Source organism: Triturus cristatus, chromosome 1_1 (assembly GCF_964204655.1).
Source record: "Triturus cristatus chromosome 1_1, aTriCri1.1, whole genome shotgun sequence".
Taxonomy (NCBI): Eukaryota; Metazoa; Chordata; class Amphibia; order Caudata; family Salamandridae; genus Triturus; species Triturus cristatus.
The window spans coordinates 802,425,006-802,441,723 of record NC_140579.1 but is presented as its reverse complement, the minus strand read 5'-3'; the positions used below and the strand labels follow the sequence as shown (position 1 = coordinate 802,441,723).

General features: G+C 46.8%; 1 protein-coding gene across 5 annotated transcripts in view; it reads right to left on the bottom strand.

Moving 5' to 3' along the window:
- Nucleotides 1–16,718, bottom strand: part of KANSL1 (KAT8 regulatory NSL complex subunit 1) — a 1,694,895-nt gene that overhangs the window by 928,394 nt on the left and 749,783 nt on the right. For all 5 annotated transcript variants that reach the window (XM_085650272.1, XM_085650270.1, XM_085650273.1 and 2 more), the window contains one exon: nucleotides 14,821–14,962. In XM_085650272.1, coding sequence (XP_085506398.1) covers nucleotides 14,821–14,962 — 142 coding nt within the window. The remainder of the gene's footprint in view (nucleotides 1–14,820; nucleotides 14,963–16,718) is intronic.

The following is a 16,718-nucleotide window of genomic DNA, read 5'->3' as shown; positions in this document are numbered from 1 at the left end:
TGACAAAATTGCCCTGTACGCCGATGACGTCCTCCTTTTTCTGGCGGTCCCGGAGAGTTCGGGCCCACAATGCCTGGACGCCCTTTCGGCCTTCGAGCAGGTCTCCGGCCTCAGCCTCAATTCGGCGAAGTCCACCCTAGGTCCCTTACACTATTCTCGGGTGTGCTTCGACTGGAAAACGACCATCCCCCAGAGGAGGCAATCCTTCAAATATCTGGGGTGTGGGTGGCCCTCCTCCTGAAGCTCGAGTGGGCTCTGAATAGGACGCCCCTGGTCACTAAAGCCAAGGCGGACCTCAGAAGATGGCAGACCCTTCCACTTACAACCCTCGCTAGGAGTGCCCTTTTCAAAATAATGGTCCTCCCCCGCTTCCTATACATCTTGCAAAACGTGACCATTCATCTCCCAGGCGGTTGGTTTTGGGAGCTGGACGAGTCCCCATCCGATTTTTATGGGGTGGAGGGAGAACACGTGTGTCTCTAGCCCATTGCCGCATACCCCGCTACGACGGAGGAATGGGGGTGACTAATCTCCATCTCTACTATCTGGCCATGAGGCTGATTGTGATCCACGACTGGTTCGCGGATGGCTGGTCCGACCCGGCGTACCGAGTGGCGCTCCGGAAGACGGACTTTGCGTACCTCCAGGCATACCTGTACGGGAGTCCAGTTCCCCGAGATATCCCCCCTATCACTAGAACGGTGCTCATGGCATGGCGAACCGCCCTACGGTATGTTAAATGGGACCGGAAACTCACCAGGCAGACGCCTCTGTGGAGTGGTGCCTGGCTGGAGTTCTCGTCCCTCCAGCACTTCCGTAAATGGGACCACATCGGGATCTCGCAGCTCGGGGACGTTTGAATGGGGGACCATGTCAGATCGTTTGCAGACCTACAACACTGCCATTTCCTCCATTGCTCCCAAATGGGAGGGGTGGTTGGGCCCCCTGGAAGACGCGGACTGAAGGGACGCCCTTATGGCACCCAAGACCCTGACGACTTCCTCCAAGCTGCGTCTAGTCCAACTCCATCACCTCCACACAGCTTACCTCACTCCGGCGCGTATGTTCAGCGCTCGCTTGCGGTCCTCTCCAGCGTGCCCGCGTTGCGCCCACGCTCCAGCCGATTATCACATGGTATGGCAATGCCCCGCTCTTGCACTGTTTTGGGCAGGGGTGGAGCGCGAGCTTACGCAAGCTCTAGGGTGGGAGGTCCCTCATGACCCGTTACGTTTAATCCTGGGAGTGTTCGATAGCTTTGATGGATCACGGGCCGACAAGCGTCGTTTGGGCACGGCTGTGGCAAAGCGCGCTATCTCCGCGCTTTGGTCCCAGGCTAGACCGCCCTCCGTGAGGGTCTGGAGGCGGGGAGTGGACTGGTGCAGTACCCAAGAGGAGCCCCTCTTCGAGGCCCGAGGCTGCCCAGAACTCTTTGGCAAAATATGGGGCAAATGGTTACATTTATCGCCAGTGTGAAAGGTCTAAAGGGTAGGGTATGTGCTGAGCAACGTGCGAAGGCAGGGTTTCGCCCACAAGTGTCGTGGGAGTCAAACGCATCCTATTCCATACAATGTATCTGTATACTGTGTATGTATGCTACCAATGTGTTTTGTTTTTCTCTTTCTTGTTTTGAAAAATTCAATAAATTTGATTATCCCCCCAAAAAAATTTGAACCTGAACTAGGTCAGACTAGTAAAGGAGAAAACATTCAGGAAGGAAGTAGTGAATCAGTAAGCCCTGCACAAGATCAGACCGAGAAAGAATCTGAGGACAGATAATCACGTTGTGCCACAAATCAACGAAAACAAAACATCTGAAGAAGGTACAAGTGCAGTGCAAGCTAAACGAATCAGAAAGGGTGATAATAGGCCAGGTGTTATCAAAAGATTGAAATATCACCTCAAGACAGTACCCGAAGAACCAGAGCAGGTAGACGAAGTATCCAGTTGGTCTGGGCAAGAAGCTGTAGGTTCAAAACAAAGAAGCCCCAGAGCGAAATTTGTAAATAACAAATTCAAAGGTCCTGAATGGACATATGTAATTCTCAAGATTTTGAGAATTTAGAGATAATCGAAGAGGAAATTGAAAATTTAGATGTAGAACAAACTGACGAAGAAGTGAAATCACCTTGAACGAATTTCCCCCTTTGTAACTCTGTTACAAAGTTTGAACCACTCGAATAAAGAAGAGAAATCATCTCCCCCTTTTGAGAATGACTGACAATAGAGCTGCTGGAAAACCGAATTGCTTAAAAGAAATGTTGCAGAATGTGTATATGTAGTATATTTTTAATACTCGTAATATGGTTAATATTAACAGTGGCCATACCTTATTTGATGGTCAAAAGTGTGCAGAATAACACAAACACATGAAAGGGTAGCTACTATCAAAGGAGATAGAGTAGAATTAGAAGCACCAGATGAGTCAGATTTACATCACGGTGTGAATAAAAATGGCACCGATTTAAATGTTTTCACAAACTAAATAGTACAATATGTAGAAACTATGGAAGTTAGTGATTGCTATGTCTGCATGAAATTACCTGCATCTGTAGCAGAGGGAGCGACCTACCATCATTTACCGTTGACCTATGGTATATCCTGTAGTGTTTTAGCAAGTTTATTTGATAAAACTGGAAAATTGCAATATTATTCTAACAGATGGGATTTTTTCTGAGGTTCCTATCCGAAAAAGCATGAACCCCTGTTCTTAGTACGAGACTCAGAATTTATAGGTGAATATTTCATAACCATGAAAGCAATAGCTATTGCTGAAGCACATAACAGTTTAACCTGTAAATTGCATGAAGAGGAGAAAATATTTTTTAATTTAGTAGAACAAAGGAGACCGGATTTCCAACGAAGAGCCTCTGAACCTAAACCTCAGATACCGAAAAGGGCAAAGGAAGAAGAGCATTTTGCAAGTGGCAAAACTCATGCTGCCATGTATTATAACAATGTGTTTATTGGTTCCAGAGAATGAGAGCACAATTTCTTAATTGGGGGACGGGGATTAAAAGGAAATCGTAGGTGACATTTTTGGTGCATTGATATCTTCAGTGGGAGTTCTTCTAAATTCTCGAAAAATTTGCCAGTTGTCTACAGTAGTTGATCGGTTATCTACTGACACTGCTGGAGTATTTCTGCTTATCAACACTGAATTAGTTGCGGTCAGGTCTATGGTTATGCAAAATCGACTTGCCCTTGACATATTGGCAAAAGAGGGTTGAGTCTGTAAATTATTGAAAACGCAACATTGTTGCACGTATATTCCAGATAAAAGTGTTGAAATTGGAAAACATATTACAAATATTACGAAATTGGAAGAAGAGTTGAAACCACTGGAAGTTGAAAGTGTATGGAATAAATTTGCAAATAGTTTTTCTAACATATGTAGTTGGTTTTCTAATTTAGGAATAGGTATTCTAGGTCATATAATACTACCCATAATGGGAATAACCCTATTAGTCTTAGCAATAATGTGTTGGCACAAGTGTTGTAAAGGAAGAAAGAAATACGAAGTGAATGAAAGGGGTAAGAAAAGAAAACTCGAAGAAATACAGCTAGAAGAATTAAAAGGAGACTTTTATAAAAGAATGAGAGAATTACAATGCAAAAAGAAAAGAGATGAAAGGGTTGAAGAAGAAATGGAGATGTGATAAAAGCTGGCATCTGTTTTTAGTAGAAAATTAATGATGGCAATAAATGCCATCAGAGTGGGGATTGATGGAGCAAGGATTCGTGAAAGAAACTTGCTTGGATTCAGTCCTCTCAAATAACGTTTAATGTAACCAATTTGTTTTGTGGATACTAAAACGGTTATCCAGGGGAAGCTTTTCTATATGCATTACTAACCCGTAATACGAATGTTCTAAAATGGCCTACAAAACGTGGGATTTCTATGGCGCATGCGTCTACTGCATCTACGTAGTAGGACTGTCGCTTTTGGTGGGAAACTTTTGCAGCTGCGCAAGGGCACTAAAAATGGCCGCTACGAACTCACATGCTAATGCACCTGCTACTGCTAAACTAAAACTCGTACGCTCTATTAAACACGAATGTAAAGGATTTAAATAAGTAAATGGGGCTATAGTAGAGGTAAGCGTATACAGTGAAATTATTTGTTTTTTTTGTTCAAACAAGTCTTTTTCTGACTTTATTAGTTCCTATTTGGGCCTCAGAGGGTGACTGAAATCCCTACCTTGTATAAACTGCGCACATGCGCATGGAGACTGGCCAGAAACCAAGATGGCTCCCGTGTCACTCAGCCTAGGTCATCTTGCATGAAGAAGGCTGAGAAGCTCAACTGATGTCCCTTGCAAGAGCAACAATGTTGAATAAAATTGTTTAACTGAGTAATGTGAAATGCGTGTGGGAATAAAGCTATGGAGAAAAAAAAATGAAGGGGCAGGCACAAACAATGGTTCATGGAGAAAATGTTATATTCTAAGTGGTATGATGAACTCACCTCCTCATCCTGACCAATCAGAATAAGGGAAACATAAGAATTGATACTTGAGGGGTGGTGCACAAATCAAGAACAGTATAATTGAGGTAAGATAGCTAGAGACCTCGTCCGACTGGTCAGATCTGTCATTCCGACTCGTCACTGACCCAACGCGTATGCTGCTCCAGTTCTTGTCCGAGACGCTGTCTCAGACCCTGCTGCTGCCAGAAACTCTGCCCGAACGTTTGAGATATTGATTGATAATCTATTCATTTAGAGGGATTGCAGAAAGGGGACGCCCGAGAAGAGTAGTGCCAGAGAGGGCTGCAACGCTGACGTACTTTAGAAGTTACCCTTCCAGATCAGAATCTGCCTGTTACTTTACCTGTGACCTGTTTTGGAGATTCTATTCTGCCCCCCCGCCCCTCCCCCCCACCCCCCATCCCCCTCCCATTTCGGAGTTGGGTTCATCTTGGCCAATAGGTAAATCTAATTAAAAACATCTGTCCTCTATGCCTATTCTCTCTCTCTTTCCCCCCCCCCCCTTTTTTTTCCCCTTCCTTTTCAGGTACCGTCATCATTGATCAATCTGGTTTGCTATTGAAATTATTTAGAATAGCTTTGCCTCTTTAAATGAAGGTTGTTACTGTAATTGAATTTTGACTCACAAATTAACTGAAAGGTTTTCCTGAACTTGAGTCTGTGGTTATTTAGAGTAAAGAGGTAAATGTCATTCTACCTTAAGCTAACTCAGCAACCTGATTTGTCTAGGAAATGAAAACAAATTTTATTAAAGTTGGTAAGGCTTGGTAAAGGTAAATAACGTTACAGGTATTACTCATAATTGATGCGGGGTTTACTAGCTTATTGTATGAATGTGGTTTGGGCCCAGGTGAGTATTAGGTGTATGAGTCACCAGAGCTGGTGACCCACGCTCCATCAGTTGTCATCTTGACTTTTGCGTCAATATGAACCGATTTAAGAAGCAGATGTCTAATATTGGTCGCAGTGACTTTTTTGGTTTAGGATCCAGAAAGTATGCAGAGCATGTTCCTTGGTCGACTTCCTTTGAGGGCACTCTTACTAATGCCTGTTTCTGCAACACCTGTTGTATATATGAGTTTCCTCTTCCACATATGTTCTTTCCTTTGGTCCCCGCCTTGGCGGATGTTTTATTAGTTCTTTGACATAGCAATGTTGGATGGTGTTGAGTACCAATTGGTCTGATTAGACATACCTCCACTGCTGGAGGAAGGATCCTATTCTTCCCTTCCACAGGGGTGTGGTGGGGAAACCTGGTTTTATTAGTCACTTTTTTGCAGGGCCAGTTCCTCTGGAAGGCTGTACCCTACCTCTCGGTTGTCCGAGAAAGGACTGTCTCTGTGGTGTCTGATACTGCCACTGTAGCACTGGTCCCTGCACCCGGCTTGTCTGATGGAAGGGTTGGTGTGAGACACTAAGTTGTAAACACCCACTTCCCGTTGGTAGTTTAGAGGGGGCTGCTCTCCCCTCTGTTGTAAACTGTAAGGCTCTCATGGACTTTGCATTCTTGTCTTTTTTCAGATGTTGCGGTGTGTCATCCATTGCACTACCAAAGAGTTGCTCTCCGCTAAACAGCATATTGATGTTAGACACAGCTTCATTTTTGAACACTGACACAACCAGGTGTGTCTCCTCAATGTTGTCCCCGACACCAGCTGTCTACTTGCTGTGGCAATTTTAAGCATATGTTGACTATATTCCTGCCTCCCTCTTTGAGAATTTGCCCTCTTCTGATACTCCTTTGGGAGGTTCTTCAGCAGCTCTCCCACCTCTCCCCAGTTCTGGCGGGAATATCTGTTGAGTAGTTTGTGATGCGCTACTACATAGTGGCTCCCCTTTCGAATTTGCATCCCACCAATTCCATTCTGTTACTTTCCTCATCAGGGGGTGGCCCTGATGAAATTGGCACGTTAGGTCTTTTCCTTGGTGGCGCAGCCACAATAAAGTCTGCTGTTGCCTCTTTCTATGCAGGGTTCTTGAGAAATGTCTGCACATTTCTACCCTGGGCGTTACAGACTTGCAGGTCGCTGGGTCTTTGAGGCCTCTCTCCCCTGGTTCAAAATGCAAGGCTTTTGCTTTGAGGGGAGGAGCATTTCAAACAGGAGGCATGTGTGGACTCCATATTGGTCTGCGCTCTCTTCATGATCATGTTCCACAAGTCGATGTCATCTGGGGGCGAAGGCCTCGACGTATATGTGTCTACTAGCTCTTCCAGTGAATCGGCGTTGAGATCTTGAAATTGTTCTTCCACATCTTCAGCTTCGTGGAACAGATCCAGGGCCCTTCTTTTCACTTCACTTTGTCTTCTTGGGGCTCTGGAGTTAGAGGGGTTACAAGTCCACTGTCTCCCCTCCTCCCTCCCCCAGGGTGTTTTCAATCAGCGGCTTTTTTGGGAAGCAAAATTCCCTGACGGAAGTACTGAAATCCTTTTTATTTTAGAGGACTGCCGCCATCTCAACCTCGAGCCACCTCCTTATTGCGATTGCCCGCTCTTTGATGTTAGTTCGGAAGCCTCGCTATCGGTGTTGGTATCCAGGCTGGCATTTTCTTTGGCCTCTCTAGAATGCTTTCTGCCTTCAACGCCTGCGACTTTGAGTATCCGCTTCCTGTATTGTTCTGGTTATTCAGACCTCGACTTGCATTCGGTCGGTGGGTGTTTCAGTGCCAAGGGAGTTTCTGGTGACTTGGAGTCCAATGTTCTTTCCTCTGACTCTTTTGTCAGCGCTTGTCTTTGTGCTCAAACTCAGTGTCGATGGTCTTCTCTGTCAGCGATGTTGTCCTCTTCCTTGCTCGGAAAGCAAAGATCTCTTTATGAAAGATTTTCCTTCAGTGCCTCCATGGAAGAGTGTGCCTGCCTCAGGTTGTCCCTGGCTCTCAACATCTTAGGCTTGAACTCTGTACATGCCTCGCAGCCCTCAATGTTGTGGTTTCTCAATAAGCAAAGTTTGCACACCTGGCGGCTATCCCTCAGTGCAAGCTTGTGGTGGCACTCTGAGCAGAGCCTAAAGCGTGCGTTTCTCCACCTCCCTCAGCACATGGTACCGTTAGCTACGCATTTTCAGCCACCTCCCACTGGCTGCCTATAGGCCCCACTTGCCTGGGTGTTTCTCCGTGGATATTGGTGGATCCCTCAGCGAATCTCTTGCTCTGCTATGGTGGTGTTTGAGGGAAAACTTCAAATTTATTAAGGCCTAACCTTCGCTGTCCTTTCTTCAGTGTTCTAGGAGGCTTCAGCAGAGCTTCCAGAACAAACTGTGGGAAAAGAAAGAAGATTGTGACAACACACAGGTGCCTCCTGAGTGGGCATCTGACATCAGGAGATAAGACTAGGCAACAAATGGTGGCAAGTAATGGTGGAAACAATTTACACCCAACAAAAAAAAAAAAAACCCAAAAAAAGGAGACAGACTACAAAAGGGGGGTTTCGGACTCTACCACTAGATGGTGGAATAAAGCACAGCATGTAAATACAGAAAGAAAAAAAACCTCTGCAAAACCATTTCGCCAGAAAGATTCATGTGCTGTGGATTGATTATGAAGAATTGTTCTCCGGGAGGTTCGGTAGGTGGAGAATCAATGTTTGTTTGCAAACGTGTTTACGTATGTTCTCTCCCACTAGTGCTTCTTTGCAAGAGTGCCTCCTGAGTGTGATCCCTGTGCACAGCTGTCTGCTTGAGGTGTCTGCAGCGTCAACGGCCAACTTTAGGAAGGTTTTGCTTATTGTGTTTAACTACTGAACCAATGCCCTTCCCCTCTTCCGATATTGCTTAGACAGGTATTGGACAAGAGTCTCCATCACTTCCCACCGTTGGTAGGCATACCTATTAGGAGGGCGTAAGAATTTGAAATGTTCAATTAAAGCTGCTGAGCACTCCATTTTCCTTGCCAACCAGGTCCACCTGTTTACTCTCTGCCTGGTGGTGGACCAACAGATGCTGTTGAGTTAGCCCTCTTGTGGGCTGTGGACACACTGATGGGAGTCTGCTACCACTGACCCTTTATGTAGGCAGGGTGCATTGTGGAGTGTCAATTTACTCTCAACGCGTGGAGGAACAGCCCTCGACGCGGCTGGCTCTCTAAAGGCCTTCCTTCCCTTGTCCAACATGCTTGGTAACACTAGGAGGAACTCGCTTCTTTGTTAAAAAGGTAGCAGAGTCTCTAGCAGAATCAGGATACCCCTTGTTACTCATTCAATTTGACGTCGAAGGTGTCTGTGGCACATTTTACAACTGTGTTGTACAGAGAAGTTGTTCAGCAGTGTGGGCATCGAGGGGTGTATATTCAGCCTCCTTTCTGGTGACTGTGTTGATGCAGGGTTATCAAACCACAAGTTTCCGACGATTCTCTATGTTCCTGTGTTAGGAGCTTTCCTCATTGTTGAAACGTTTTAAGTGTTTTTCAATTTTTGGGTGAAAAAGCTTAGTCTCCACTCTATTCTAAACCCAATGACCCAAAAAAATTATTTGAAGATGGCGATCACACAATGGAGCTTCCGGGGCGCACGTCTGATGTCAGAAGAGGGACCGACCACCAAATGGTGAAATCCAAATAAATGTTTTTTTTTGTTTTTAAGCAACAATAGAGACAATCGCGGACCCAACCACTAGATGGCAAAATAATGTACAGCAGTGAATCCAGGCAGATGCACGTTGCAAAAATGTTACTGCCCAAGTTCCCTGTCTAGATCATCAAGTGCACAAACTGACTATCTCAATCAATGTACTGCATACTAGAAGACTAAGTAGAAATTACTTAAAGAAAACTTAAATACATGTAAACATTTACAACAAATGGAAAAGTACTGCAGAGAAGACTACTTTCCTGCTCTCCCTTTTAAAAACAAACACGAAAGAGGGTTTTATTGGCCTATAAACTTAGAGGGAAAATTAAGCTATCACGTTAAAGCAGCCAAAAATCTTGACAAGCCCACAATGCAACAAAGTGGAAGCTAATCCCCAAATTCCACTTTTTTTCTGTCACAGGAATTAAACTCCTGCTATAAGCCACACAAATGAACATGGAACAACTTGGACTTCTCAGATGCTGTGGAGATTGGGGGAAAGGAGCAGGTTTGGTCTTTTCGTTGAAGCTCCTATATTTAGACAAGGGCAGAACCTAAGCAAGGAAGCAGCTGACAGAGCTTTGCAGTGAAAGGAGGTTATGGCTTGGAGTCCGATAAGAATTTGTCAGCAGGCAAGAAACTGCTGATCTGGCTGGTGTTGTCTGGATGTAATTTATTAATATGTCCATGCACTCTTAATGCTGCTGAAGGACCTGAAAGTAGAGAGGTCTAACAATCAATCAGCACATTTGTAAAGCGCACTACTCACCCGTGAGGGTCTCAAGGCGCTGGGGGTGAGGAGGTGCTGCTACTGCTCGAACAGTCAGGTTTGAGTAGCCTCCTGAAGGTCAGTAGGTCCTGGGTCTGCCATAGGAGGATGGGGAGGGTGTTCCAGGTCTTGGCGGCGAGGTAGGAGAACGATCTTTCGCCGGTGGTCGCTCTTCGGATGCGGGGTCGAGGGCGAGGTCGGCGGAGCGGGGCGAGGTCGGCGGAGCAGAGCTGGCGGTTCAGAGTGTAGAAGGTGAGTCGTCTGTTGAGGTATGCCAGTCCGGTGTTGTGGGGTGCTTTGTGTGCGTGAGTGAGGAGCTTGAAGGTGAGAGGTGGCTGTGGCAAGGGATGTAGAGGATGAGGCGTGAAGAGGCATTCTGTATGCGTTGCAATCGTTTCAGGAGTTTGACCGAGGCTCCCGCGTAGAGGGTGTTTCCGTAGTCCAGCCTGCTGGATGACCGTTCCTGCTTCGGTGGGGATCCACCTGTAGATCTTGCGGAGCATGCGTAGGGTGTTGAAGCAGGAATACGAGACTGCGTTGACCTGTTTGGTCATGGAGAGTGTAGAGTTGAGGATGACCCCCAGGTTGTGTGCGTGGTAGGTGGGTGTCGGAGCTGCTCCCAGTGGGGTTGGCCACCAGGAGTCGTCCCAGGCTGACGGGATGGAGTCGAGGATGAGGACCTCCGTCTTGTCAGAGTTCAGCTTCAGTCGCCTCTTCATCGACTCGGTGACGGCCTTCATTCCTTCGTGGAGGTTGGCTTGGGGAGAGGGGGTCCTTGGTGAGGGAGAGAATCAGCTGGGTGTCGTCGGCGTAGGAGATGATGTTGAGGTCGTGCAGTCGGGCGACATGGGCAAGCGGTGCCATGTAGATGTTGAACAGTGTCTGGCTGAGGGATGATCCTTGGGGTACGCCGCAGATAATCTCAGAGGCTTCAGTATGGAATGATGGGGGCGGCGGATGCTTTGGGTTCTGCCGGAGAGGAAAGGAGGATGTCCATTCCAGAGCCTTGTCTCGGATCCCTGCATTGTGGAGGCGTATGCGTAGGGTGCGGTGGCAGACCGTGTCGAAGGTGGCTGAGAGGTCCAGGAGGAGGAGGGCCGCGGTTTCAACGTTGTCCAGCAGGGTCCTGATGTCATCGGTGGCGTCGATGAGGGCAGTTTCAATACTGTGGTTGCTGCAGAACCCTGACTGGGTTAGGTCCAGGATGTTGTTCTCCTCGAGGTAGCGGGTCAGTTGTCTGTTGACGATCTTCTCGATGACCTTCACCGGGAACGGGAGCAAGGAGATGGGCCGGAAGTTCTTGGTCTCTCGGATCCGCCTTGGGTTTGAGTAAGGCATTGATCTCTGCGTGCTTCCAGCTCTCCGGGAAGGTCGTGGTCTCGAAGGAGATGTTGATGACTTTGCGGAGATGGGGTACGATGGTGGCGCTAGCTTTGTTGAAGATGTGGTGCGAGCACAGGTCTGACTGAGAGCCGGAGTGGATGGTGTTCATGATTTTGATGATGTCGTCGTTTACGTTGGTCCAGGTGAGCATGGGGTCGATGCGGATGGTGGCCGGGGGGTCCAAGGTGTCGTTAGCTGTCAAGGCGGTCTGGTTGTTTAAGCTGTTGTGGATGTCTGCGATCTTGCGGAGGAAGAAGGTTGCAATTGAGTTGCACAGGTCTTGTGATGGTGGGATGTCGTTGGCGAGTTCCTTCACGATGTTGAAGAGCTCTTTGCTGTTGTGTGCGTTGTTGTCAAGGCGGTACTTGAAGGCCCTTTTGGCGGTTCTGATGAAGTGATGGTGTCTACAGATGGCGGTCCTGTGGGCCTCATGGCTGTCCAGTGTCTGTTCGCAGTGCCAGTTCTTCTCTAGTTTCCGGCAGGTTTGCTTGGAGGCCTGGAGGTGCGAGGTGAACCAGCTGGCTTTCTTGTCGGTGTGTCTGTTGGAGGGTTTCTTGATCGGGGCGAGTGTGTTGGTGCAGTTGTCGATCCATTGCCTGAGGTCGCGGGTGTCGGTAGGGTTGGCGGGTGGGCTCCGGACGAGGGTGGTGTTAAGCTGGACATCAGTGACTTTGCTCCAGCTGCGGCGGGGGATCTGTTGAGTGAGGTGGTGCATGGTGGGTTTCCGGAAGGTGAAGTGGTCGGTCCAGTGGAGTTCGGTGGCGTGACTGAAAGACATAGGAGCTAGCGGAGAAGATTGGGTCGAGCATGTGAGTGTTGTGACGCGCTACCTGAGTCGGAGGTTGGCACGGTTGTCGATCAGGGTGGTGGAGTTGGTGTCCTTGAGGTGGAAGTTCAGGTCTCAGAGGAGGATGTAGTCTGTGGAGGCCATGGCGTGCGTGCTGACCAAGTCAGCGATGGAGTCACTGAACTGAGACCAGGGTCCGGGGGGTCTGTAGACGAGCGTTCCTCGGAGGGTGGTGTTGGGGTCCATGTGGATCTAGAAGTGGAGGTGTTCGGCGGTGCTGAGGGTGTCGTCGGTGCTGGCCGAGACCCTGAGGATGTTCTTGTGGACGATGGAGATTCCACCTCCTACTCCGTTGGTGCAGTCCCTGCAGGTGATCTTGTAGCCGTCCGGGATGGCTATGGCGATGTCGGGCGCGGAGGAGGCGTTCATCCAGGTCTCCATCAGGACGTGTCGATCAGGTCCCAGAGTTCGACGGCGTGTTTGCGTGGGGAGCGGGTGTTGAGTAGGGTGCATCTGAGGTGGTTGCGTCCTTTCTCAGCGGGTGGTTTGGCGGCTCGGAGGCTGGTGAAGCTGCAGTTCAGGCAGGAGAAGGGTCCTTGGGTGCACTTTCGGGCGGCCAAGAAGCAGGTGTTTGATCGTCCAGTGTTGAGTGCGTGGAGGGTGCTGGCATCGTAGTGTCGTCGGGGAGGTCGCGGGGACCAGGGGGTCTGGCGCTGGGCGCGGTCCAGGCGGGGAGGGGTGCAGAGGGACTTGCCTTAGGTGCACCTTCGGCCGCCATAGGAAGGGGAGGTGGGAGGGAGGAGCAGCTGGGGAGGGGGGACGAATGGGTGTGCGGGGTGGGCCGCAGGGGATGCTGGGAAGGGAGACGGGCAGAAAACGCAGGGCACAATACAGGCTAAAAATAGAAAAAATACAACAAAATCAAGCAGATTCTTCCCATAAAACAAGAGGTTGATTTACTTTTCTTTATGATGGCACTAGCATTCTATAAGAAAGAGTCTCTGTACACCCAACCAACCCTCCTCCAACCACAGATTGGCTCATCTATTTGCCACAGCACTTCACAAAGATTGGGACTTCAATACCCACAGTCATTAGGCTCCATTTATTTTCCTTAGCATTTTCCTAGAGTTAATAGAGCAGTTCCACTGGATCCCATCACCAACACTGAGGAAGACTTTCATCCTCTCTGGTCAAGTCTGTGGCAACACACCAAGAAAAATAATCTGTTAAATTCCGGAGTGCAATGCCACTTCAGGAATCCGGTGGAGAGACTGGACCTGCTAGATGAGCAAGCGTGTTATTGATCTCTGAAGCACAATATAGCACACAACACACACAGGTTCACTAGAAGACTATTCGGTAGACCGGAGAAGCTGCAGCCTGTGTCCACCACTGCAGACAGCAGTGATATGTTCTGCATGACTTTAAAATGGAGCACTGCAGCATTAGCTCTTCGAGCTGAAAGGACAGTAAGAAAACAGTAAAAATATATAAAACATTAGCTAAACTCCACACAGAAATTGCTGAGTACAAAAGAATCTGTCTCCAATCTACAAAGATGGGCAGAAACAAAAGGAAACAGTCAGTCGATGAAAGGAAAAGGAAGAATCCCCGATTTCCAACCTTTTCTGTAATAAGATCTATACTCAATGAATCACACCGAGCTACTAATATTCGCGTGCTAATAGTGACCACAGACAAAACTACATTAGTCACCCAATGCAAAATCACCTGAAGTGGTCACCTCAGTACACTAGGCAGGAAGGCCAGCCATAATGTTAAGACTATCAATTTGGAACGTCACATGTACATAGTTAATTTATGACCGCTCTTGCTCCAATGCCCCTGGCACAGAGGAGTTATTAGTAGCAAGTTTCCTCAGCACCTCACGATTTATCAACCAAATATTACCTTTAGATACATTTTAGAAATCAGCCGTTTTCTTCAAACATCAGCTTATGAGGTCTGAAAAAAATACATTTTAATCTCCAATGCACGCTTTTCAGGTTTTGGAAACATGAGTGAAATTAGCTGTGCAAAAGTTTCTCTTTTAGTAGGCTGGGCTGCACACAGGAGAGCTGCTTAGAGGTAGCTGGAGAGCTACGAGTAGCTCACGAGCTACAGTTTGGGGAATACTGGCGCAGTATACCTAGATGTGTGGTACCAGTGTGTGCAAAGCTGTACTGAACAGCTATAGGAGAAACTCCAAGTCCCATCACTAGGTAGCGGGATACCTAAAGGATGAGAATGGGGGAAGCAATGATGTAGGAGCAAGCATTAGTATCAAAAACTGTGCAAAGGAAAGCCCTTGTGGTGAGCATGTAGCTGTGTAGGTATCCTTTTAAGGAAGAGAAAATTCGTTTTGGATAAAAAAAAAAAAAAGAAAAGCCCTCAGGTGGATCGATGGAGTAAAACGCCAACTGTTTGTAAGGAAAAGGAACCCTCCTTTTGGAATGCATTTCCTTCTTTGTCTGATAACCCCCAACTAAAGTTTCGGAGCTTTCTGCACAACATTGGATTATTCGGTTTACAAATAGAAAATGTAAGGCTTTTTAACAATTAGGATAAAGGATTAGAGAAGCATGTCAGAAATTGTTAATGATTGCGCGGACATACTGTGAGTTCGAGACCCTGAACACCACAGCCTACTTTGGGTCGTGGAGACCGCAGATAGGCAAGTAACTTAAAACCTAAAAATAAAAAATTAAGAAATACATTAACCCCATATACTCTTAAAACGGCATGATGTGTCCACCAACACAACCCACGTACGTTCACACTTCAGCGCCTGTAGCTTCATACATGCGAATTAGGATAAAGTATTGGCTTACCTTGTTTGCACGAATCTGCTTGTAAATATCAGTCTGCTGTCGGATCCGATATTCCAGGTCTGAAACGTGCGCTTGGAGCCAGTTCCAGCGGCTCACTATAGCAGCGCGATCCACTGCCCACTGCCAGTCTGGCCGACGAGTCCTGGTTTAAAGAAAATGATGTATAAGTTCTGCGAATAGGTAACCTCAGACTAAACTTTGCAAGTTGCGCTTTGCTTATTCAATAAGACACATATACAAAGAAAACAAAAACACGAGTAAGTTGTATGTAAAGGCTTCAAAACCTTCAGCAGTCTAAACAAGGCCTTCATGAAATTGAAAATGGGAGCAGGTGATATCGAAATGAAGCATAAAATAACAGGCTGAAGCCAAAGTAGACGTGTGAGACTTCAGTATTGCATGTACGCCCGCTGTAAAGGGTAGTAAACATCCACAGACCAGGAAAAAACACCATTTATATGTTTTTATGTGACCTGTTTGAGGGCGCTATAGGACTTTATCAAAGTGGCTAAAAAGAGAATGTAGAAAGTCTGCAGACAGCACACATGCTGTACGAAGCGGTAAAGCACCACTCACTGACTCCAATATCATCAAGGCACACCATTCAAATACTCACTGCAGTCTTCAGGAGGATTTGGCAGTAGGCCAAAAGAACATGCTAGTCCGTAAAGCTCCATGTTGATTTGTTTACATACACACATTTTCCAGGTGACTACATTGGCTCCAGACAGTGTGGAGCAACATGTTTTGATCCACAAGGATGCATGCATGAGGTGAATGGATAGACAATATTCAGTTGCCATCCTTTTGAGGAGACACAGATTGGGACATAGGATACTTAAAGATCAGTAAATCAGTTGCAGAGTTACCAGAATTCAAGACACCCGATGTGTTATTCAGTCTATCTACTGAATATTTCGTACAAAGTGGCTCTTTCGAGCTTAGTCAAACATGTTGTTAGTCTTCAGCCAATGTTTAAAAGAAGAGTTCTTGAACCTACCAGATGAAAGCCTTTTCCATGAACGCAGATTCTAGAAAACACAAGTGTTCTATTCCTCATCTACCAAAGGCATATATGTATATGTGCTGCAGCACTCCGAAAGACAGTGCTTCAAAGAAGAATACAAAGGGAAATATCCTATTCTAGCGCAAAGTCCAAATCCTCGTACGGCAAGGAGTACAAACACACCATCCTGTCAGGCAGTGCTCACTAAACTAGCTGTCTCGAACAGCTTCCAAGACTCACTCATCCTGTGCATACACCTATCAAGCTAGCAAAGCACTTGGCCACTTTACTGTTCTCTGTTCAATCAGTGCACTACCGCACAAGCAAGTCTCTAAGAACCCAGGAAGACAGACCTTCTCCAGTCAAGAAGACTAGAGACCGATAGCCGACTTTACCTTCAGTTATTACTAAAACTACACGGTACAGACAACTAGATAGGAACCTTTTAAGATCAGCTCTAATTAATCCATGCTTTGATCATACGTCAACCTAAGAGTAAATAAAATACCTCAAAAACAATGGGCCTGATTCTCAAGCACGGATTAACAACCTGCATATGCTCATGAACGTCTGTGTGTAATGTATGCTGCCGAAACGTGTATTCTTTTACCAAAAAAAAAAAAAAAAACCAATAAAAACAGATTTGCAAAAAAAAAAAAAAAAACAATGGACCGGATTCTGATGTGGTTTGGAAAGCTTCCCAACTGAATGGGTTTGGGAATGGTTCCGGACCGAATCGGGAGAGTCCAACTGACAGAGTACGATGTATTCGGATGCTTTCAGATACGATTTGGTTGGATTCCTATGGACTTAAATGGGAGCCTTTGTTCCGACCGAATGCATAGGCTGCCATTGAAGAAAGGTGGGCTGGGGAAAATCGGGCACTCTGTGG